General features: G+C 52.7%; 1 protein-coding gene across 3 annotated transcripts in view; it reads left to right on the forward strand.

The window, feature by feature from the left end:
• Positions 1-993: 993 nt before the first annotated feature.
• Positions 994-23,660, forward strand: part of LOC125317706 (fibrillin-2-like) — a 67,720-nt gene continuing 45,053 nt past the window's right edge. Inside the window, exons 1-6 of one of the 3 annotated variants that reach the window (XM_048287645.1) lie at positions 994-1,373; positions 3,120-3,411; positions 12,477-12,559; positions 13,260-13,358; positions 16,364-16,459; positions 18,328-18,423. In XM_048287645.1, coding sequence (XP_048143602.1) covers positions 3,245-3,411; positions 12,477-12,559; positions 13,260-13,358; positions 16,364-16,459; positions 18,328-18,423 — 541 coding nt within the window. In that variant the 5' untranslated portion in view covers positions 994-1,373; positions 3,120-3,244. Of the gene's footprint in view, positions 1,374-2,342; positions 2,405-3,119; positions 3,412-12,476; positions 12,560-13,259; positions 13,359-16,363; positions 16,460-18,327; positions 18,424-23,660 lie in introns of those variants that run through there. The other 2 variants (XM_048287647.1, XM_048287646.1) reach the window with 2 other exon arrangements.

Genomic DNA, 23,660 nt, shown 5'->3' on the forward strand with positions numbered 1-23,660 from the left:
GGAATGGGGACAGGAAAGGGAACGGGAATGGGAACAGAAATGGGAATTGTCTCCTGGCAGAGCTCAGAAGTGTTGCTAGAGCTGCATTCCCTGCCCAGCTCCATTCCCAGCTCTGCCTTTTCCCTGGCATCCCACAAGGCCGGTGTTAATTAGGCCGCTGTTAATTAGGCCGAGCCTCTCCTGACCCCTCCAGAGCTGGCGGGGGCTGACTGGGAACAGGGACGGGAACAAAGGAGCGCCGAGGGTTTCAGAGGGAGCAGCAGGAGAAGGGCTCAGGCTCTCCTGGAATTCCGGCTCCGCTGGGAATTGAGCCGATGGCTGCAGCCGGACCCTCCCGTGCTGGGGTCAGGAGGGGACGGGGCTGGAGCAGATGTGGGATAACCACGGGGAATCCTTGGCTCTCCCTTTGGATCCTGTCTGGTGCAGGAGCTTCTCTGACCCCCTTGGACCTGGAAATCAGCTGGATTTGGGCTTTCCAGGGAGAATTCTGGGCTTCCACCCCTGGGAAAAGCCGTGGGTGTGCAGTGGCATGGAGCAGAGAGAGGATTTATGTGCATTTTATTCTGTGTTATTTAAAGAAAAGCCGTCAGTCGTGGGTCCTACAGCAGGAGGCAGAGGGAAACTGGGGGTTTGTTGGGTTTCAGAGTTTTGTTTTTTCACAGAGCCGAAGAGGGAATTAAACTCCCAAAGTTCTGCCTCGGAACAAAGACTGAGTATCTCCAATATGCTTTTATTTTTTTTTATTTATTTTGAGAAAATGCTTCTTAACTTCCAAGGTTTTTCTCCTCTGGAGCCAAGGTAACTTTTGGGTGTGAAGATCCTGGGCTGGGTCACCTATTCCTTCAGAAATCCATCTTTCCTTCATTGTTTCACGTGAGTTACACTAGAAGCGGGAAAATAATCGGCCAGCAAAGTGCTTTTTACTTAATTTTTTCCCCCTGCTGTAGCACACCACCATTTGCCCCCGAAATGAAGCCTAACCCCTGGGCTGAACCCGAATTATCCCCCCGAGCCCTTTGAAGCGAAGCCGCTGTCACTGACGCCTCCAGCCCAAACTCGGGAGCAGAGCCGTCCCCAAGGAAGAGCCCCGGGAATGCCGAGGTGCCAATCGGGGCCGCGTTCGGCGGCTCGGGCTAAACCCAACCTCTCCCCCAGCCCCTCCTCGGAGCCGAGAACTTTTGGCTGAAGAATGTTGGGCTGAGCTACTCCCACCGCTCGCGGTCCCCTCTCGGCGCAGGGCCCTCCCCCTGATTCGGATGAGGCTGTACCTTTTCTCCTCTCCTCAGGAGTGAGGGCTTTAGTCCCTTCTTTTCTGCCCAGATCTCCACTAAACAAAGGAGCTCTGGGCACATCACCAGCTCCAGGACACAAAGGTATTTAACCACTTTCCGCCTCACCCCGGAGCTGCAGAGCTGATTTCTTTCTCTTTATCCATTCCTTTCTCTGTTTGATTGTGTCTTGCACATTTTTTTTTTTAATTGATTTAATTTGCACACCCACAGGCTTGGCTTGGAAATGTTTTCCTGCTTCCTTCCCAACCGGTTTAAAATCTGATTTTTGGGGGTTGATTCTCTCATTGCTTTCTCAGTGTCTTTCTTACAAGTGGGGTTTGCTGCAATTTCTCAGCGCTGCAAAGAACTTTTGGAGGCTTTTATTCCATTGAAGCTGTGACTCGCTCGCGGGTGTAAATGACTTTTCCATGCCTGTGCGAGCACTCCGGGAATGTCCCGTGTATCGATCATTTGTCAGGCTCTTCATCCCCCCGCGGGGACGGGGATGCAGCTGGAATTCCTTCGCTTTAAATCGCTGGAGTGCAAAACGTTTTGTTCTTTTTTTGCCACTTTTTTCCCCCCCATGTGCCCCGTTCCTCGGGAGCTGCGGGACAGGGAACACTCTGCCTTTTGTGTGGCTGCAGATAAGCGGAGCCCGCGGAGCCGAGCCGGAGCTCTGGGGGCTGCAGGAAGGGCACTTTCTTTGTCTCCCAGCCCTGCCTTTCCCCTTCCCACTCTCCTCATTCACTGCATTTGAAACCTTAGAGCCTGAAAAATTCCTGCCCTCAAGAGCTGAGACATTCCCAGCTGGGACACTGGGAGCAGCGAGGGAAACTGAACTTCTAATTATTTTTAATTATTTTTTAATAATCTTTAGGGTTTTTTCCTGGGTTTTTTTGGGTTTTGGTTTTGGTTTTTTTTGGTCAGACACATTTTCTGTCCTGTCTGGGCTGATTCTCGAGGCTGGGCTGGCCCGGGAAAGCTGCAGTGGGAGAGCAGGGGGGACAGTCAGGGGTGGCTCGGGGGCCTCTCCTTCCCCACCCGGGGCCTCTCGAAGCACAGATTGCTCCCACTCCGGGGCACATCCAGGAGGATTCCTCACTCCTGGAACACCAAATTTTGGGGGTCTTGAGGTGAGAGCTGCATCCCGAGCCGCTGCTGGCCGGGAGGAGGAGGAAGGATGGGCTCCGCACAGGCAGAGCTGGGGGATTTGGGATTGGGGGCCCTGCAGATGGGAGGAGGGGGCGCAGACTGTGGGGTGGGATCCTTTTTAGAGCCTTTCCCTTGGGATTTCTCACCTCCTTCCCCCTGATCCCAGCCTTGTCCCCCTGCCTGCTCCCCAGCCCCCCGGGACCACCCACCCTGTCCCAGGGGCCATCCCCAGGACACCCCGATGTCCCCGGTGCCCCAGGGGGTCAGTGCCGAGCCAGAGGCTGTCCCCATCCCAGGGCAGTTGTCCCCTCAGCCGTGGATGAGCTGGGAGGTTGTTTTCCAGCAGCTGAACTCCTGCAATCCCACGGAGTGCAGCAGAGCTGTGGGCTGATGGTCCATGAGCAGGATCTGCTCTTTCTTGAAGTTCTCCTCTTGCCTGGAGGACTTTGGTGGCTCTTTGTTTCACCATCAGGAAAATAAATGTGAGGCAGAACCACAACTCTTGGACATCTCTTGGTTTCCAGCTCTTGGGAAAGAAAGATCTGGCAATGCAGTGGTGGAGAATGGCAGTGGGAACACCGGGTGGGATTGTCTGGCCCCCTGGATCAGCTCCAGGAAGGGCTGCCTGGGGTGAGCAGTGACTTCAAAAATGGGAAAGTCCTTAAAAATGTCTCTTTCCCCCTCTTTTCCTTCCAGAAAGGGAACTCCAGGACGGCTCCTTGGCACCCAGGGGCTGCTGCCAAAATCCATCCTCCTCCAAGAGCAGCAGGGACCCTGCAGCTGGACAAAGCTCTCGGGGGACTCTCGGAATTGGGGCCACCATGGGGGATTTGTGGCTGGCCAGGCTCCTGCTGGGCTGCACAGCCGTGCTGGTGGTGGCACCAGCCCGAGGACAGTATGAGGGGGACTTGCAGACAGACAGATTTGCAGCCTACGAGGAGAGACCCCCAAACAGAGTGAGGAGAAGGGGCCAGGACTCCCTGCGAGGGTGAGTTTGAGCTCTGTCTCTTTGATAAAGCAGATTTGGGGTTGTTATCACAGCACATGGAGCTGGGCTGGCAGGATTGCCATTCCCTGAGCTTGGGAAGGAGTTGGATCTGCAGCAGGGAAGCTGCTGGCACAGGGAACAGCCAGGCAGGATCCCATGGGAGCAGTGCTGGGCACTGAGCTCCTTTTGGGGTCACAGCGCCTCGGGCTCACCTGCAGGGACTGAAGAGCCCCCACACCTACCCGGTGGGTGGGTTTGTCTTCCCTGGGAGGGTGGGCACCGATTTCCCAGAGAAGCTGTGGATTTCCCATCCCTGGCAGTGTCCCAGGCCAGGCTGGATGGGGCTTGGAGCAGCCTGGGACAGTGGAAGGTGTCCCTGCAGGGGTGGCACTGGATGGGCTTTAAGGTCCCTTCCAACCCAAGCCATTCCATGACCTGCAGTGGTGGCTCTGCCTGTTCTTCCCACGTCACCTATGGGATGTCGTTACCCCGGGATTTGCCCCTGGAGTCCCTCTGGCTCTGCTCCCAGGTGCTGTGGCTGTGCTGGGAGGGTTTTGCCCCTGGGTGCTGCTTTGCTCTGGGAAGGGGCCGCACTCAGTCCCTTGGGGCGGCTCCTGCTCGCTCCCAGATCCGTGCGAGACCGGAGCCGTTTTCCACCTGAGGAGGGAGTCAGGGCCCAGCAGGAGAGCCCCGGGCTGAGCTCGGCTCTGCTGCTCTAAGATGGTTCCTGGCCCGCGCTGATCCTGGGTTATTTTAAGTGCGTCTGGCTGCAGCTCCTGGGAGCGTTCCCGTGTCAGTGGGCAGGAGCAGAGCGGGATCCACGCGCGGGGCCGGGCTGTGCCAGAGGCTCGGGAATGCTGGAATGCTGCTGGAATGGAGGGAGTGCTCTGCTCCCAGCCCAGCCAGGCCAAAGGGTTGCAGCTGGAGCCCTGGGGATGGAGGCAGCTCCTCCTGGAATTCCAGCCTGCGTGGCCTCACCTCCTGCTACGATGCCCTTGGAAAAGAGGGACAACGACTGCCCAGGGATTTGGGCTTTTCAAACTCCCCATGTGCATCCCCTGGGATGACCCCTATGGGATTCTGCCCTGCTCATCCTTCAGATAAAACATCCCAAATCAGACAAAACATCCCAGATCTTTGTAGGGTTGGAGTGGATGATCTCCAGAGGCCCCTTCCAACCCCACCCATTCCAGGCGGCTGTGATTAACGGGAATGAAGCTGCTTCTTGAGAAAACCTCTCTCCTCCAGCATTCCCAGCATTCCCACCTTCTCCTCAGTCCCTTCCCCTCCGTGGAAGCCAGGCTTGGCTCAAGGCACCCAATTTCTTCATTCCCAACCCCAGCTCTGGGTTTTCCATCTCCCTCTGGCCCTCCCTCACCCTGGGATGATGCTCTGCCACATCCACAGGCTCCCATTGATCCTGGGGCTGTGTGGCTGATTCCTGGCTCTCAGAAAGGATTGGAAGGCATTGATGTGGGCATGGATAACAGGAGGAAAAGGGAGGGCAGAGAAGGAAATAAATATTCCCATTGTTCCCAGCACCCAAAGGAAAAGGCCACTGGTGTCCAGTGGTCTTGGAGCACTCAGGGACTGGAGTGACCAGATCCAGTTGCAAAAATTCCTTACAGTCAAATCCCTTTGACTCCTGGGCAGGCTGAGAAGCCCAAATCCCAAGGGCCCTTAAAAACGAAGGGCAGGTTCTCGAGTGAGAAATGGCTCCTGCGACCCCTCCTGCACCTCAAACCCTCACTCAGGGCGGCAGCCCCAGACTCGGCTCCGTTCCCGGTGGCTCCGGAGGGCTGGGATCACCCTGCTCCCTCCTTTCCCCTCCTGCCCCTGGAGCCGCTGCTGCAGGAAGAGAACGCCCCTGGGACAAGCACGAGGAAATCTGTGCAGCTGGAACCTGAGCCCACTGAGGGATCATTGTTCCCCTGGCCCTGGGCAGAGCAGGGCTGCTCCCGGGGAGGGATTCCTGGTGGGCAGCACAGGGGGAGCTGCCAGGGCTGGAGCTGCTGCCTCAAGGGTTCCCAGGCTCCCTGTGGGGTGACCCTGGCCATGCCCTGGATTTGTGTCCAAATCTCTCCTTCCCAGCCCTTCAGCTGGAAATCTCCCTCGTTGAAACCCCTTTTCCAGGCAGAGAACCCCAGTGGGATGAGAACTGGGACGTGTTTTAAATAAAGTCCTACTGGGCTTGGACAGCAGCTGCAGATGTCACCAGCCAGCTCCTGCAGAGCCAAAAATCCCAGGGATTCTCCTGTGGATTCCCCAAAATGGTGCTGATCCCTTGTCCTTGAAACAATTCTGGAGAGCTGCCATTGTGGATCAGCGTTGGGAGGTTGGACTTTATGATCTCAGAGGTTGTTTCCAAATTTAATAATTCTGGGATCATCCCTGGCCCGGCTTCTGCTGCTTTGAGGCCTCAGGATCCTTTGGTGCTGTGGAGTTTCCCTTTGGGCAAAGCAGGTCAGTCACAATTCCAGGTTTGGTTCTCTCAGAGTGGCCAAAGGAATGAACCAAGGGGGGATTTTCTCGGCACAGCTTGAAATGCAAATAAAGGTTGGGTCAGCTGTTTAAATTTGGAGTTGTTTCACAGTGTGGGCACGTGGGTGACCTTGACAACTGCATTTTGTGGAATTATCTCTTCTCCAAAGCCACACAGGGAACATTTAATCCCATTTATCCATGGTGTCCATTTAACAGCTCAGGACACCACTGCAAATATTTGCTTTGGCTTTGCCTTCACAGACCCCCAGCTTTCCCTTTCAGGGAGATAAACCAGTTTCAGTCTGGGATCTCTGCTGGTCTGAGCCTTCCCTTGGCTCCAAGGCTTGCAGGAAGGAATTTGGATGGAACTGGAATTAAAATCCAGCTGAGCTCAGCTGTGTCCCATGGGCTGGACTGGTACAGTCCCTGGGCACCAGCCCAGGCACTGCCCTGGACAGTTAGGTTGCTGTGAGAGGGTCCAAAAATTTGGATGTTGGGTCTGGATGGAGGAAAATGGAGAAATGTTGAGGATTTGCTGTTGGATTTAAGGGTGGAGCAGTGCAGAGTCCTGAGTGTTCTCCTGTGGGGAAACCTTCCCCGGCTTCCTGGACTGGCTGCAGCTCTGGTTATTTGTCTCCTGAAATAATTTGTTTCCCAATGCGAGTTAATCAGAGTTTTCCTTTCCCACACCTTTTATTCCAGCTTCCAAAGCCTTTTACAGTGTTTTCCTGCCATTCCTGGGGCATTTTATCCATGGCAGAAGTGTTTTCCCTCCCCAAAAGCCCGGTGAGGGACAGACACATCCAAGGACTCAAGGGACAGCCACCAACCCAACAAGATCGGGATTTTCCCCTTCCCTTTGGGCATTTTTTTGCTCCCTCCTGCTGGGTTAATGGTTGGGATGATCCCTGAGGTGTTTTCCAGCCTCAGTGATCCTGGGATTTATCCTTGTCTGTGCCTCCCTTTCTCCCTCCATCTCCAAATCCTGTCATTTCCCACATGGGACAAGAAAACGGAGCCACACCAGAAGTTCAGAGAGAGAAATGGAACTCAGGTGACTTTTTAGGGAGGTTTTTACACTCTGGAAGATAAAAATGCCCAAACATTGGTTCAGTTTCTCTTAATTATCATCCACAAGTGGCACAAACCAATTCCTGTGGGTTTTGTAGAATCCCAGAGTGGTTTGGCTTGGAAGGACCTCAAAGATCACCCAGAATCCACGGAAACCATGGGACTGGGAGGGAGGAGCTGCTCCCAGTGACTCTGGGTGCCCAACACGAGCTGTCCCTGCTCAAGGGCACTTGGAGAGGCCTTGGAAAGAGGCTCCAGCAGTTCAGGCCAAAGGCTGGATGCGTTTCTGCTGGAATTACATTTATATGGAGCTCATTCCCATCCCAGCCTCCTTCAATAAAGGGGAAGTATGAAATAAATGCAAAGCGGGGATTAAATGCAAAATAAACAAGCCTCTTATGCAGCCCAGCTTTCCCAAACAACAATTAATAAACGGATGGGGAGCCGTAAACCACAGCCCAAGCCCGGCTTTAATCTGGCCTTAAACTCATTAAAGGAGAGACAATTTCAAATGAGCCTCTCCTGAAGGGCCCAGCCCTGGCAAATCCCGTTCTGAGGCAGCACTGGAATGGGATTATTGCTTTAATGAACTCTTGAACAGTTTCCAGGAGCAGGAATGTGTGGAACAAAGGGAGAGCAGGGATGATTAGGCTGGGCCGTGCTGGCACTGCCATTTGCTGGGACCTCAGCGCTGCCTGTTTGTCCCGGGAAGAATAAAGGCCTGACTTCAAACACAACTCGTTATGTCAAGCCCATTAATTACGAGCTGGCCCCTGCAAGTGAGAAGATGGATGGGGAGAGCACGTTGGGATGTTTGTGGGACCCTGCCCTGGCCCGGGCTGAGGGCAGCACACAGAGGTGGCCAAATTCATTGTGGGGAAAAGGGAACGGGAGCAGCTTCCAGCGGATTTTTGACACCTCCTCATTTTCCACTGGGGAACGGAGAGAGAAATGTTGGAGCTGCAGAACAGGAGCTGAGGGATGCAGGGGGATTCTCCATCCCCTCCCTGAGCTGGGATGCAAAGGAGGGGGAAAGCCACGGGCTGGGATTTGGGGCCACAGGACACAAATGAGCCTGGAACTGACTCTGGGGTGATGTTACAGATCAAGGCTGGAGCTCCACCACCTCTGAGTGTCCTCAGAGAGGGGCACAGGTGAGTTCCAGCAGCATTTCCATCCAGGTCCATCCCTGACCTTGCAGTTCCACCAGAATCTTAGGAATTAAAAAGGTTTCAAACCCACTGGAGGTGGCACTTGGGGACATGCTGGTGACCGTGGGGGTGGTGCTGGCTGATGATCTCAAAGGTCCTTTCCAGCCTCAACAATTCCATGATTCTCTGAACCAAGGTGCTCCTCAGAGGCACCTGAAGCTGAAATTTCCCGATTTTTAACTCAGTCCTGGATTTCAGGGAGCCAGATCCCCTCGTTGGGAGGGGAAATGAGCTTTAACTACAATGATTTAAACACTTCAAAAACCAAACCAGTGAAAGAGCCCCAAATTTCCTTCAGTAAAGGTGCAACTGGAGTTCTGCCCCTGTGATCCAGCCACCTCTGGAGCACATTCCTGCTTCCAGCTCCACGTCCTCCACACGTCCCAGCCTTGTTCCCAGCCAGGGCTGGAATACTACGAACAACACCAGGAACAACGTGAAGGCAGCACTTGGAAACCTCTGACTCGAGACTTTTGTTCCTCAGTTTTCCTTGGGCCCTGATTTATGTTGTGAAATGGTTGATCTTGGCCTCCTGGCCATGGCTGGGTTCTCTTGTTTTTGGCAGGAATCGTGAGGGAGAATATTGGAATGGCAAAGGAATATCTGGCAGAGGAGTGCAGAGGTTATATGGGTTTTGTCTGGAAGTTTTAAGGGCTGTATTTGAAGTTTTGATTTATTTCAGAATTTAAGGGGGGGAAAAAAACGGGAGAGTTGGTGGTGCTGCTTTCCAAATGAAAGTGTGAAGCAGTTCCTGGAAATCAGTTGGATTTTCAGTCTTTTTTCGAAGGAAAAGGTTCCTTTGTGGTCTGCAGGGGTTGAATTAAATGTGCACCAAAAGGGAGATTTTCCTACCATCACTCACAGGAGGCGTGTGAAGAAACTCAGTAAAGGGGAAAAATGCTCTTATGGACAAAGCAAAGGTGGAGAACAAGACTTGTTAGATCCCCCCCTTGCTGAAAAGATATAAACCAGAAAAGGATCAGGATTATGGGGCTTGAGCCTGGCTTTACCCAGAGCAGCTGGAACCCAACCCCTGCACAGCCTTGGCGAGACTTTCCTCCTGTTTTGCTTCGTTTCTTTGATGAAACCGAATAAGAATGATTTTAAAAATTAATTCCAGCTCCCAGAGGTGAGGGCCTGGAAGAGATTTCCCAGAGCAGCTGTGGCTGCCCCTGGATCCCTGGAAATGTCCAAGGCCAGGCTGGAGCACCCTGGGACAGTGGGAGGAGTCCCTGCCCATGGCAGGGGTGGCATTGTATGGGATTGAAGGTCCTTCCAACCCAAACCAGTCTGGGATTTTATGATCCCATGTTTCTACATGCTGAGTTTGGAATATTTTTGTGCTGGAATGTTACACATCCAAATTTCTGTTGGAAGTTCTGAGGCTTGTGGCTTTTCCTCGAGGCGCAGACATTCAGCACCTCTCACCTTTACACCCCAGCTCTTAGGACCAAAAATAATTGGAATTGTTGGGACTTGAATCCATTCCTAAAAGTCCTCAGGAGCTGCTCTGGAGAACCAGGGATGGGTTCCAGGTGGGAGGAATTCAGAACCCCCTTTGCAGGACCTTGGCACTGTCCCTGCATTGAGCAGGGGCAGATCTGACTTTTCCAGGGGGATTTCTGGAATTTTTCCTTTGCAAATTCCTCATCAAACACATCCAGGCCTGGGGGAGCGAGCGGAGAACTCCTCAAAGTGAGAATTCCCTGGAATGAATCCTTGCAGCGTTTACGGGGGGGATCTGGTCGGTCCCAAAGGAGGAGGACACGAATGTGCTGCAGATCCCAAAGTCAGCATTGTTCGGGATCTGTTCCCACGCCCTGACACAATCCCAAATCCCTCTGCTGGGGGAGATGCTTTCCCAGAACCCCCCTGACATTTGGCACCAGTTATTGTCCCCTGGTGATCCCCACCGAGGCCGGGGGGGCTCCAGAGCTGTCCCCACTCATTGTCAGAGCTGATCCCAGGGGTGCAGCAAAAAACCGGGCGCAGACCAAAACCAGAGCAAATCCTGAACTGGGGGAAGATTTCCAGCTCGGATGGAGAGGTGGGATCATTGTCCCTGGAAAACCACAGGCTGAAGTCATCCACATTCATTTGATTTCACTCTGAATTTCACAATGAGAGAAGGGCTGCGGGGGGGAGGGGTCACAAATAATCCCCGGAGAAACTTCCCCGTCTCTTCCTTAAAGAAGCTTTTCCACGGATAGCAGACATCCGTCTTTTGGCACTGAAAATCCTCATCATCCTGAAATTCGGGAAAATTTCACTGGTGAAGCAAAAGGTGCCTCTGGATGGTTGGGAAAACCTGGAGTCAATGGCCATTCCCAAAAGTGAACAAGTTGGGAATTGGCTGAATCTCTTCCTGGAGGGTTCGGTTTCTCCCACAAATTTTTCTTAGGATGAGACTTGAAGACAGAAGAACTTTCCAATAAGGAAAGGGACAGGGAAGGTGGGAACTGGGAATTCCGTTCTCCCCTGTCAGAGCGGCTGCTCCCCAAACTGGAGGAGCTGGCAGAGCAGGAGAGAGATCCCGCGGCTCGAGTTACACAGAGAATGCAGAGAGAGAAAGGCAAAATAACTGGGAAATATTGGGACGTTCCCAAAATACTGGCAAAGCCGAATGGATCCCAAAGTTAGGAGAGAGTGCTCGAGCAGGAGAGGGAGGAACAGCTCCGCTGGAATCTGAGCCTGCGGGGATTCTCTGCACGGACTTCCCGCACTGTTTCCCTCCCTCTCCAGCCTTTCCCAGGATCTGGCAACACCCGCAGAACCGAGCCCTTCCCAGCTCCTTTCCCAGCCCCTCGGCCGCATCCCGGGACTCCCGGGGGCCTTTCCCAGGTTCCTGCAGCCCCATCCAGGTGCCGCGTGTGTCCCGTTCCCTGGGCAGGGGCCGCGCCCCCGGCCCGGCTCCCGCTGGGAGCCGGTGTGGATTTGGGAGGGGGCTCCTCCTGCCCACGTTTCACATCCAGCATTTCCCATCCCACGGCTCTGCTCCAGCGGTTTTTGCCTCGTTTCCCAGCTCTCCGCTGGAGGCAGTGCCAGAGGGCAGCGCTCGGTGCCATCCTTTGAAATTCCCGCTGACTCCGTCCCTGTTTATCTCCGTAACCCCCGGGGTTGTTTCGAGAGCACAAAGGCGATGCCGAGCGTTTGTTTTCCCTCTGTCCTTCCTCAGCAGCCCTCTTTTGGTCACAGTCACCGCATTTGCATAATTCTCATTAGCTAATGAGCCCTTTCAGCGGCACTGAAGGTGAGAAGGGACGATCCATCCATGGAAAAACGCTCCAGGACTGCGCCCGGTCTGGGAAAAACCCCCAAGGAGGCAGAGCTGAGAGTGAGGAGGGGAAAAAAAACCTCTGTATTTTTAAATTTAATTTTTAATTGAATTTTTAATATATATTTTTAAAATTTTAATTATGTCCTCATCCCTGGCAGTGTCCAAGGCCAGGTTGGACGGGGCTTGGAGCAGCCTGGGATAGTGGAAGGCGTCCGTGTCCCTGGCAGAGGTGGAATTCCATGAGTTTTAAGGTCCTTCCATCCAAACCATTCTGTGATTCCATGATTTTAAGACATCCCTTTTATCCCGACCTTCTTTCTGATGGAAATGAGGGATTCTAACCTGTGTTTCCTGGCACTGAGCAAACTGCTGATAAAAATAAATTAAAATAAAATAAATTTTTAAAAATTAAAAATTAAATTAAATTAAAATAAATTAAAAAAATAAAAAATTGCAAAAGCAAATTTATCCCAAATTTACTGAAGATGTTATCTTTTCCCCCCCTTACAAACCAGCGTTGTCCTTCTGGAGTTATTGCTTTGGAATCTCATTCCCTTCTCCCTCTGGGTCATTCCTGGGACACCATTAATCCCAGCCCGTTCAGAGTGGATTCTCCCCATGGTTTATTTTGAAACTCCGCTAATTTTTAGCAGATGCTCATCAAGGTTCACTTTGGGAGGAACAATTGGCATCTTTTCGTTTCACCCTCCATCTCCCCGGATCCCTGCACGAAATCCTTGGGTGAATCCCTTTTGGGAAGAGGTGCTGTCTGCCCCCTAATGAAAAATCCTCCACTTTATCCATTCCACTGAACTCCCTTCTCTCTCGGTCTGTGGGATTGATGCCACATTCCTCTTCCTCCACTGATTTTGACCAAACCCCTCCAAAATTCTAAATGGGAGGGAATGGAGTTTGGAGGGAGATGTCCCACAGGGAGCTCTTCCCTGCTCTCCTGCAGAGCCTGGATTTATCCAAAGGCACTGGAACAGAGGGAAAAACCCCAAACTGTGTTTGATTTTCAGCCCCAACGTCTGTGGCTCGAGGTTCCACTCCTACTGCTGTCCCGGCTGGAAAACCCTGCCTGGAGGGAACCAGTGCATTGTCCGTGAGTATCCCTTTATCCCTTTATCCATTTTACCCATTTCCCTGCTCCAAAGGAGCTGCCAGCCCTGTGGGAAGGAATTCCCAGCTCCCACTGCAGAGCTCAGGACGGGGCAGGAGCAGGGATTGTGGGAATTCCCAGCTCCGCTAATCCCGATTAAACCGGGGTGGCTCCAACTGGTCCCAGTTATTTAATTCAGCCTTTAATCCTCTCCTGAGGTGTCCCTTGGCTGTGCCTGCTTTGGGACAGGAGGCTCCTGACAAAGTGATTTTGCTGCTGAGGAAGTGATTTCCTGCTTGTTCCCATGGAATAATTCAGCTGGACACCAGCTGATGGTGACACTGCAGAGCTGGTGTCACCAGAGGTGTCTCCCAGAGGGAATTTGCATCTTTGAGGGGCCACAGGAGGATGATTGAGATAAATCTCACCTGGACTGGGAGTTTTCCTTGCTGTCTGGGCTCTCCAGGGCTGGAGAATCCATGAATCCAGAGAATCCAGGCTGACGTCCTGCATTTCTGCAGGATAAAGGTGTCCCTGCCCATGGATGGGATGGGATTTAAGGTCCTTCCCACTCCTGCTCTGCCCACGGAGGTGCCCCAGGCCCTTCCTGGGTGATTCCTCTCCCAAGGGATGAATCCAGAGCCAGAGCCAGGTCTGTGAATGAGTTCCACGTGCTAATCCCAGTGTCCCTCTGTGCCATCAGCAATCTGCAGGAATTCCTGCGGGGATGGATTCTGCTCCCGGCCCAACATGTGCACCTGCTCCAATGGACAACTTTCCCCCAACTGCGGCTCAGCTGGAGGTAAGGGAATTCTGCTGCTGATCCCAGGGGTTCTGTGCTCTCCCAAAAGGGAAAGGAATCAAATCTCTGCAGTTCTACCCTGAACTGGGCAGAGCCCACAAAATATTCCGTGTTTCAGGGTGCTTTCCCTGAAGGCTTTTCCTGCAGAAATAAACGGGATTTTGGAGTGGCTTAAGGTCTCAGATGGAGAGAGACATCCCAGGAATTAATTTCCCGTCAGTGCCCAGCTGCAGAGGAGCCTCTGTGATAAAGTGACCCCTCAAACCCCCAGTCAGGGGGTGCCTGAGAGAGGGAAGTTCCCAGGATCGGCTTCCCAGGTGCCACATTTCGCTCCAGATATCCCTGCGGATGCCCCGGGAGGCAGCGGAGCCTGCAGCCCTCGGGGACGGGAAGGTGCTGGAGCCACGAAACTCCGGGAGTCAGGGTCCATGTGGGAGCAATCAGGGAGGAATTCCAGGAATGCCGAGAGCAGTGCATCCATCTGGGCACGGCCGTGGCATTCCCGGGAGCCCGGGCTGGATGTGAGGGGGGGGGCTCCTCTGCGGGGGCTCCTCCAATCTGGAATTCGCTGTTGGGGGCTGGATTTCTGTGGAAAAGCAGACAAATTGTGCATTCCAGAGGCAAGAAAAGCCACTGTGCCTCCTCTGGAATAACAAAGAGCGGCGTTTCCTGCCTGGTTTCCTGCTCCAGGGAGTAAAGATGTTTTAGGAGTGTTCTGAAGGGGCTGTTTAGGTGGAGTAGGGAGTGAGTAGAGACAAAAACCCCACAGCTGATCCCTGGCAGAGCCACTGATCCCTTCCAATAAGTTGTAGGACTAATCCAGTCCAATCCAATCCTGGGAAAAGCTAACGAGGACGAGCTGCCATCCTCCTTTTCCTGCCATTTCTCCTTTCCCTACAACTTTGGCCTCTGCTACCCTGGCAAATCCTGATAAAGCCTTGAAATTCCTGGTTGGAAGGTGTTCTTCTGCATTCCAGATGCACAGGGGACTCCAACAGTGCCAGGCTTGGACACTCCGAGGCTGGACTGGGCTTGGAGCAACCTGGGACAGTGGAAGGTGCCTGCCCATGGAAGGGGTGGAATGGGATGAGCTTTAAGGTCCCTTTCAGCCCAAGCCTGTCGGGGATTCCCTGATAAATCAGAAGGTGATGGGATCTCAGGGATTTTGGGATCATGGCAGGAGTCAGAAATGGGACCTGGAAGAGTCTTTGCCAGTTGGTTGGAAATTTCTGGACCAGGACTCTTCTTGTGTCTGAAGTCCCCGAATTCCTCAGCTCCTCTGAACCTTATCCCAAGCTCCCTGCAGTGCGAGGCTCGGGATGTGCAGGGAGGAGCTGCCCGGGGCCAGCTGTGACACACAGACCCCTCCCAGCCCCCTCTGTCTCCGGGCAGCCTCCCAGATGTGCTGGAATTGCTTTCCCGGGGCTGCCTGAGTGAGGTGAGGGCTGTAGGGAAGCAGATTCCAGATTGGAGCCTTTTCCCAGTAGGAACGGCCTCGTGTCTGGTGATCCAGGCAAGGCTTTGAAGCCTCGAGCTCCGTTTCCTGAAGGATTAAACTCCCATCTAAATTTGGGCTGAGCCCTGGCCGTGGAGCACGAGGAAGACGAGGAGACATCGGGACGGATCCAAACCAGCCCTGGATCCAATGTCCTGCCCCTGTGCCGAGCACTTGGAGCATGGAGACTTCCCAGCCCACCCCTCCCTGCTCCCAGAACTCCCACAAACCAGCAGCAGCCACAGAATTATCCCACTTGGGAGTCCTGCTGCTCCTGGACAGGCTCTTGGCCCCAGCTCTTCCCAGCCTGGAGCTGGTGTTGGAGGAGCCACAGCTGAGCCTCCACTCCCACAAATCCGGCCCCTGGAGCTGCCGGATCCCGGCCCCTCCTCTCCCTGGCAGCCGGAGCCGAGCTCTCCGTGGAGTTCTGATGTGAATCCACTTTTCGTGTGACTTGCTCCAGCCTCGGGCTCTTGCCTTTGGAGTGGTCGCACCTTCCTGAGGAGGAATGGGCTGTTCCAGGCATTCCAGAGGGAAAGCTGGGTGACCTGGGGTTGTAACTTGGTGTTGAGCCCCAAACCTCCCTTTTTGGGCTGCTTTAATCCCAAATTCCTTAAACATCATGGAGTGATGAAACAGTTAAAGCCAACACTTTGTGTCCACAGCAGGATCAAACTTCCAGTTTATTTACTGCTATTGTTTTCCTGCAGTGCCTCAGTCACATCCAGTGGGTCACAATCCAGTGGGAAAGCTGAACTCTCACATGGAAGAATGGAGGATTCGTGCTTTTCTTTCCAAATTCCTTAAAAAAACCCTCTCCCAGTAACCGGATCTTGCCAAGGAGGCCACGTCGTGTTTGCAAAAGGAGGAGAAATGTCTTAGAGTTGATGGTTTTCCCCCACCAGAGAAATTCCATCCCCCCAAACACCTCAGAAGGCGTTGATAGGGAGGAATTTGGAAGATTTGACAGCCCAAAGTGTGAAAAGGGTTGAAAACAGAGCAATAATGGAAAACAGCGATAAAAAGGGTGGGAAATATTGGAAAAGTGTAAAATCCTGAAAGAAAGGATTGTGACAGGGAAATATCAGGAACTGTGCCCTTGTTTGCAGGAAATCCCAAAGCTGGAGAGGTTTAATTGGGGTGGATCCCTTAACGAAGTAGAAGGATGGATGCCTTTGGTGTGTGTGGAATGAGATTTGGGATGGAGTCAGGGAAAGCTTCATCCCCCCCAGAGGGTGGTGGCCACGGAACAGGATCCCAGGGAATGGGCACATTCCCAACCCTGCCAGAGCTCCAGGAGGGATGCACGGGGTGGGGTTGTTGGGGTGTCTGGAGTCAGGAGCTGGGTCCAGGATCCCTGGGGGTCCCTCCCAGCCCAGCACATTCCATGACATCAGCAGCGTCCCCTGTCACTGAAGGACGTGGCCAGTCGGTGTCAGCTGGGACAGGAATTCCCGGCCCATTCCGCCCTGCCTGGGATCCCGGGTGACGTTTCCTGTCCTGTCCCCAGTGCAGAGCTGCAGCCTGCGGTGCATGAACGGGGGCAGCTGCTCCGAGGAGTCCTGCCTGTGCCAGAAGGGATTCACCGGCACCTACTGCGGGCAGCGTGAGTGCGGGAGCGGGATGGGAACGGGAACGGGAACGGGGGTGGGATGGGGATGGGAACGGGAGCGGGAAAGGGAAAGGGCACCCAGGACACTCCAACGTCAGCACCGTGTTCTCCTTCCTTCGGAATCTCAGCCCTCCCTCCTGAGCAATACAGACACAGCTCTGTATCAAAATACAGATATTTGATAGAATGAATAGATTAATTTATTTCCTAGCATAATATAGAATGTATTAATATGATACAGATTTTCCAAATTATTATAATATATTATAAATTATAATAATATAATAATATAATTATAATACAATTATAATATATTATAATATAAAATAATATATAATATATAATATTATTATATGTTATATATTATATATTATATATATTATAGTATATATAAAATATATAATAATATATTATAATTTATTATAATATAAAATTATAAGATAACGTTGCAGATAGCATTGTATGTACTATATATACTGTATATAATATATAGATAATACAGAATATATAGATGTGTTATATATCCTAATATATTCATAATACACATCCCATCATTATATCAGATAGTACATGCATCATGTATTATATATAATCATTATATATACCTTATTATATGATCATGATATTATATTTGCTATATTACAATTATTAAATCATTATATCATTTATAAATGATATACATTTATATCTTTTATATCTATTGTACCATGTAATACATTTTAAGAAGCCTTTAGTAAGCAACTAAGCCCAATCTCCTTGAAAGAATCTCTTCTCAATTAGATCAATTAGAACTTCCCAAATTCCAATCCCTGGATCCATGTGGGAATCACTCCCAGTGAAGTCAATGAGGATTTTTAAAGCACCCCAAAGTCCCCCTGAGCTCTGCCTGATCCCTTGGTGCTGAAACTTTCCCAAAAGTTCAGCCGGAGGCAAAGGCTCCATATGGAAAATTTCATCCTGAGCAGCAAAAGCTTGGGAAAATTCAAAGGAGCAGCAGCCCAGGGCTGGGGATGGAACGTGCAGCCCTCACTACGTGCTGCTCCCAGCTCCACCCCGCGCCTTCCCGCTCTGGCAGGACATCCCGGCAGGGTCGGGAATGCTGCATCCCCCTGGCCCCGGCCCAGCAGGCAGATCCCGGCTCCTCGGCTCCGGGGGGGAACTCAGGCAGAGCCTGGGATCGGAGCTGGGAGCTGGGCACTGAGCGGGGGCTGTGCAGGGCAGGGTCCTGGGGGATCCCTTCCCGCTCTGGAGCTTCCATCAATCCATGAGTTTATTCGGGACACTTCCTTCGGCTCCAGCCTGGGAGCTCTGAGTGCAGGGTTTAACCAAGGCTAGCAGGACTAAGTTTAAGCCAGGAATATTTTAAGCCAGTGACTATTTTAAGTCAGGGAACACCCGAGTGCTGCTCAGACCTCAGTTCCTTGCTCTGGGCACGTGGGATTAAGTCCCTGAGCAGCCTCCCCTTCTCCCATTCCAGCTGCTGGCGTTCCTTACACATTTCCCTTTGTGCATTTTCCCGTTTGTATCTGTTCATCCTGACCCTGCCACTTAAATCCCAACGCTGGCCTGAGGGAACCGAGATTCCAGAGGCCAGAAAATCCTCTCCCGTGCAATAGGAGTTCATGGCCTTTGCAGAAAGGGGCTCAGGCAGGGACAGGGAACAATTCTTCCAAGGAAAAAATTAAAATCTCAGATTTTCTCCGCGTTTGCTGCGCTGAGGCTCCGGATGGGAGAACACGGAGCTGGTATTCCAAGCTCTGATACTCCAGCCACGATGGAGGTGACATCCCAAGGTCTGCCAGCAGCGTGTGTCCCACTGAGGGGGGGAGCAGAAGTGACGGAATTCCTGTTTTCCCTCGCAGCTGTGTGTGAGAACGGCTGCCAGAACGGGGGCAGGTGCATCGGGCCCAACCGCTGCGCTTGTGTCTACGGCTTCACCGGGCCCCAGTGCGAGCGAGGTAAGGGCACCTTCCCTGCAGTGCCAGGCCACAGCAGCAGGGCAGCTGAGCTCCAGGCTCCATCCCACTCTCTGGGTTGAGGTCCGGACATTCTGGGTTTTGTTGAATTTCTGCTCGTGCTCAGCTGGTGCCCCAGGCGCTCCATGGGATTCCTGGCTGTGGGATGAGATCTCCCCGGGATGTGGCTCGGGGTGGCTTTGCTGGGTGACATTGGCTGTGTGTGAACAGAGAGCTGGGAATTCCTGAAAGAAACTTCTGGAGAAGTCTGGAAAATCCAAGTGTCCTGTGTGTGGGGAGAGGGGAAGAGGCAGGGGGCTGAGCAGGGGCAGACTTTGGGGCCAATGTATAAAATTCTTTACATAAAGGAGCATTTTCACAAAGCCTGCAGAGATTTGGCTGAGCCAGACTTGTGTGAGAGACAAAACAAATCCTCCAGCTGTGTCCACACAGCTCCTCCCCGCCAAGGCAAACAGAGCCTGCTCTGTCCGCCTGGGAACAGCATCCCGGGGCTTTGCAGCCAGGTGAGTGCTGGGACTGACCTTCCAGGGATAACCAGGGAGCCAGGGAGCAGCTTAACCCTTCCAAGGGAAAACTGCGCTCCTGCTCCATCCCCGGGGCTGCTGAGAGGAGTCCCTGAGCACCAGGGTTTGTGTCCTGTTGCTCCAGGGGGTGTTTGGTGGGTCCACAGGAATCCTTGGGAGTCTCCATAACGAGATTCCAGCAGCAGGACCTTCTGTAGCTCTCGGTTCGGCTCCAGCCCTCGCTCCTAAGGATTTTCCTGGAGAAGGATTAATTCAAAGCAGAGCCTGAAGCCCTTTCCTCACGGGGAGAAAGGACAAATCTCATCACAGAGCCAGGGAATGTCCTGCATTAGTAATGGGAGTAATGAGTGAGGAGCATAAACAAACACAAACCAAACACAAGAAATTTCACCTCAGCAGGAGGGAAAACTTCTTTCCCTGGAGGTGGCAGAGCCCTGGAACAGCTGCCCAGGGAGTTGGGGATTCTCCCTGTCTGGAGACTCCAAACCCACCAGGTTCCTGTGTCACCTGCTCCAGGTGACCCTGGCTTGGACTGGATGATCTCCAGCCCCAGAATTCTGGGATTCTGAGGTCCCCATTCCTGACAAAAAGAACTCATCCCCCCCCCAAATCCATCCAATTCCAGATTTATTTAAGGGCTTCACTTGAATCTACTTTGCTATCGCCGTAGCAAGAAATAATTTTAGTTTTAAATTGGAATAAAGTGAATTTCTGAGTGCTAAGAACAGCTCCAGTAAGAGGCAGCTTTGTGCTGGGAGCAGAACAACCCCCCTCACACCTCATCCAGGAAATTCCCCTCTCCAGAGGTAAATACCCTTGGAGCAAGGAACTCACAGAATTCCAGCATCATTTCCTCCCTCTCCCTGACATCTTCGGGGACGAGGGACCGGGGGATATTTTGTGAAACCTGAGCCCCCATTACATCAGTGTGGGAGGAAAAGCTGCAGCCCAGAAAAGCTGAGGCTGTGGGGCCAGAGGCCAAGGGTTGGTCACAGTTCTACAGCACAATGAAGGATTTTGATGTCATGGCTCTGATTTCACCCTCCCTCAAGTAGGAAAAAATGACCTGGACCAAGTGACTGAGCTTGACTCAGGTGATGTTTGGAGCTCCTCCTGTGCTCCAGGGATGAGGTTTTTAATTTGGGGCTGTTTTTCCAGCCAAATGAAATCTTCCCCATGGAGGCCATGGAAGAAAATCTTTTTTATTGGAAAAATGGGTTTTTACAGGGACATTCTGCACCTTGGGAGGTCCCTCTGACCCGTGTGGCACAGGAGGCCCCTGGGGTGGGTTCTGCTCCTCGTGGTCCAAGGTTCCCAAAAATTGAACCCAAAAACTCGTGGGTGGAACATTTCCCCCTGAGCTGGGCTCTCCAGTCCCGTATCCATGGAGGAATTGTGCCCATGGAAAGAAAAGAGTCACATTTTCCTCCTTCCCCTCCTCTCTTCTGCTTCCATCAAGGAGCAGCTTTTTATTTCCGAGGATCCCTTTGATGTCCCCGCAGGGAGGATCCCTGGAATTCCACACTTCTGTGTCTGCAGATCCACCAAAATTTCTGACAGATTTTGATTCCTGTTTTTTGGGAGGTCCTGTGAACCCAGGATTCCTTGGAACTCCTCCAATCCCAGCAAAGAGCTCTCCAGATACCCCCAGCTGCTGAAGTGCGGGGTGGAGGGATGAAGATGCTCCTGCCCATCACTAAAATCAGGGAAACCCAACCTGATTTTGTGGAATTCCTCTCTCAGGGGTGTCCTGGCCACCACCCCCTCCCAGTTCGTTATTCCAGGATAGACAAATCCCACAAAACCTCTGCCCAAAAATGCTCCCACACAAATTTCTGCTCCCTTTAGTCCTGTAAGGAACACTCAGGCCAGGAGGAGTCCCCCAAGTTCAGCCACAGCCCGGCCACCATCTCCAGATCTGCTTTTCCCTGGGATCCAGGAGCTGTGGTCTCTTCCAAGGGATCTGGGAAGTGCCAGGTTTCCACCTGAGTGCTTGGGAAGAGTCTGGAGCTCTGGAAGTGCCACCCCAGCACCTCCGCTGACCACCCACGACAAGTCCTGACCCCGAGGGCTCTTCCAGGCGTTTCCAAGCCCTGCTCTGACATTCCCACCTTTCCTGCCCTCTGGAACCCCCAGCTCCGTGTTTCCCCGTGTTCTTTGTGCCTCAGGAGCTGCTCCTTGCAGGAGCCTGGAGCTCTCTCAGGTTTCATCAGGCCGAGACTTCGGCAGGAAACTGTAAAAATAGGACAGGAAAACGCAAAAAAAGTTCTCCCTTTACAATTTCCTTTGGATGTGTTTTTTCAGCACTTGGAATGTCTGGCCTTAGAAAGTGCCCCCGCCAGCTTTTTCTTTTCTGCAAAAGTCCAAACAGTTAAACTTGAGGAATGTGGCTGTGTTTGGATGAGGTAAGGAAATGACGAGCTGGAGAAAGTATTCCATGAGAAAGGAGCCCCTCAGGGAGACCCTAGGGCTGCTCCCACCCCCTCCCTCAGCCCGAGGGGCTGGAGAGCCTCAATCCAGGCTGGAAAACACCTGGAGAACAACAGGAATAATCCTTTGGGGTTGGCTCCTTCCCGTGGGATTGGGCTGGTGGCTCTGGGATGCTGATCCCTTGTGTGATGTCCTGAATGTCCATGGAGGGACAGGACACAGGGAATGGCTTCCTGTGGCCAGAGGGCAGGGATAGGTGGGATACTGGGAAGGAGTTGTGCCCTGGGAGGGTGGGGAGGGGCTGGGATGGAATTCCCAGAGAAGCTGTGGCTTCCCCATCCCTGCAAGTGTCCAAGGCCAGGATGGACCACCCTGGGACAGGAACAAGATGGGCTTTAAGGTCCTTTCCAACCCCAAGCATTCCAGGATTCCAAGGTGTCTGTGAGCAGAGCATCCATTGTTCCACAGAGATTTGATTTTATCCTGTCTCCTCTGTGATCCCTGTCTCTCCTGATCCCTGTCCCTGTCTCTCCTGATCCCTGTCCCTGTCTCTCCTGATCTCTGTCTCTCCTGATCCCTGTCTCTGTCTCTCCTGATCCCTGTCTCTGTCTCTCCCTGTCTCTGTCTCTCCTGATCCCTGTCTCTGTCTCTCCCTATCCCTGTCTCTCCCAATCCCTGTCTCTCCAGTGGCCTCCTGCCCAATCCTGGGATTTGTGTTGCTGTGGCCCCATCCCAGCGTGGGCAGGAGCTCCCTGGGGATGATCCACAGGCCACTTTTGCCCTGCAGCTTTTAAGGAAAAGCCTCCATTGTTTATTGTGAGAAGGAATTGGAGTTCTGGCAAAGGACAAAGCTCCTCTTCCTCGGCTCTGTTTGTTTGTTTTGGAGAGGAGGAATTCGGCCCCTGGCCTGTCTCGGGAGGGAATTCCAGAGGGTGGGAGAAGAGAAAAGCTCCTCATTCCCTTCCCCTTCCCTTGCGCTGGGCTCTGGATCTACTCCCACAGTGGATTTGTGTGGCTGGGATTGTCCTTTAGATAACACAGAAAGTTGTGGAATTATCCCACTTTTCCATCTCCAGGGATCTGAATTCCCACTGGAATTGACTCAGGGACACCCTCCTGGCTCCATGGTTGTTGTAGGAGTGGAGGAAACTCTTTTTTCTTGTGAATTATTTTCAGAAGTTCCTGACCAAACCCTCCCCGTTTCCCCCAGGCACAGTCAGGACCAGTTAAAAGAGAATAAAATGTTCATTTTCAAAGCCTTTTTCATTCCCCCCCAGCAAAGGGGTGATCTCAATCCACTCCTAAATCCAGTCTCTCACATCCCACTGAAACTGGGGATGAAACAAAGCCGTGAGCGCTTCAGGTCCAGCTCCAGTTTCAATCCAGGTGCTACAAAACCTTTGGAAAACGCCCTTGTTGGGAGCCGTGTTCAGTTTGTTCCCTGCTTCAAAGAAACCCGAGCTGCTGGAATGAACATTCCCGTGCCAAATGATGGCGTTAAACCCTGCTGTTACCCCAGGGAAACATTCCCGTTGTTCTCCTCAGGCGCTGGGAGGCTGAGCCTGGAGAAGGCACCCTCCAGCCGTTGTCCCTCAGAGTCTGAGGGGCTCTGATGGGGATTTTGAACACTCTGAGGCTGATTATTCCTTTTTAATGAGGCCAAGCTGCATTTCTGGGATAAATTCTGGCTCTTTTTTACCTCTTGGAAGAGGTGAAGGAGGTTCTGGCAGCGTGGATTTGGGATAAGGAGGGTGGGCAGAGCGTTCCTGGTGCATCCCAAGTGCTGGGAATGTGGGAAGTGCCCAGGGCCGGGTGCTGGCTTGGCTGGTTCCAGAGGAATTGCCCCCATTCCAATGCCCCAGCCCTTCCACAGGACTCCATGTGGGCCATCCTGGACACGATAATTTGGGATATTGTGAGGAAGCTGCTCCCAGAGGAACAGCATGGCTGGGTGTGAGAGCAGATCCCGCCCCAGTCACTGGAATTGTCAGGGATTCAGCTCTCGAGGGGTTCCCGAAATCCTCCCAATCCAGGATGCCTTGCAGTGCTTTAATGGGAACTTTACCTGGAGCTGGAGAGGTGGAACTGCTCCATGTCCCACACTGGGCTCTGCTGCTGGGAACAGGGAACAGCAATCCCAGCTTTCCCCTTGGCTTTTCCAAGGAAAAACCCAACTCCTGAAGGACAGCTACCTGCAGCAGGATTCCTGGAACATGGATCCCATACAGGGACTGTGAGGGGCTTCAGACATCTCCTAAGCCTCCC

The sequence above is a fragment of the Corvus hawaiiensis genome, chromosome 28, assembly GCF_020740725.1.
Source record: "Corvus hawaiiensis isolate bCorHaw1 chromosome 28, bCorHaw1.pri.cur, whole genome shotgun sequence".
NCBI lineage: Eukaryota > Metazoa > Chordata > Aves > Passeriformes > Corvidae > Corvus > Corvus hawaiiensis.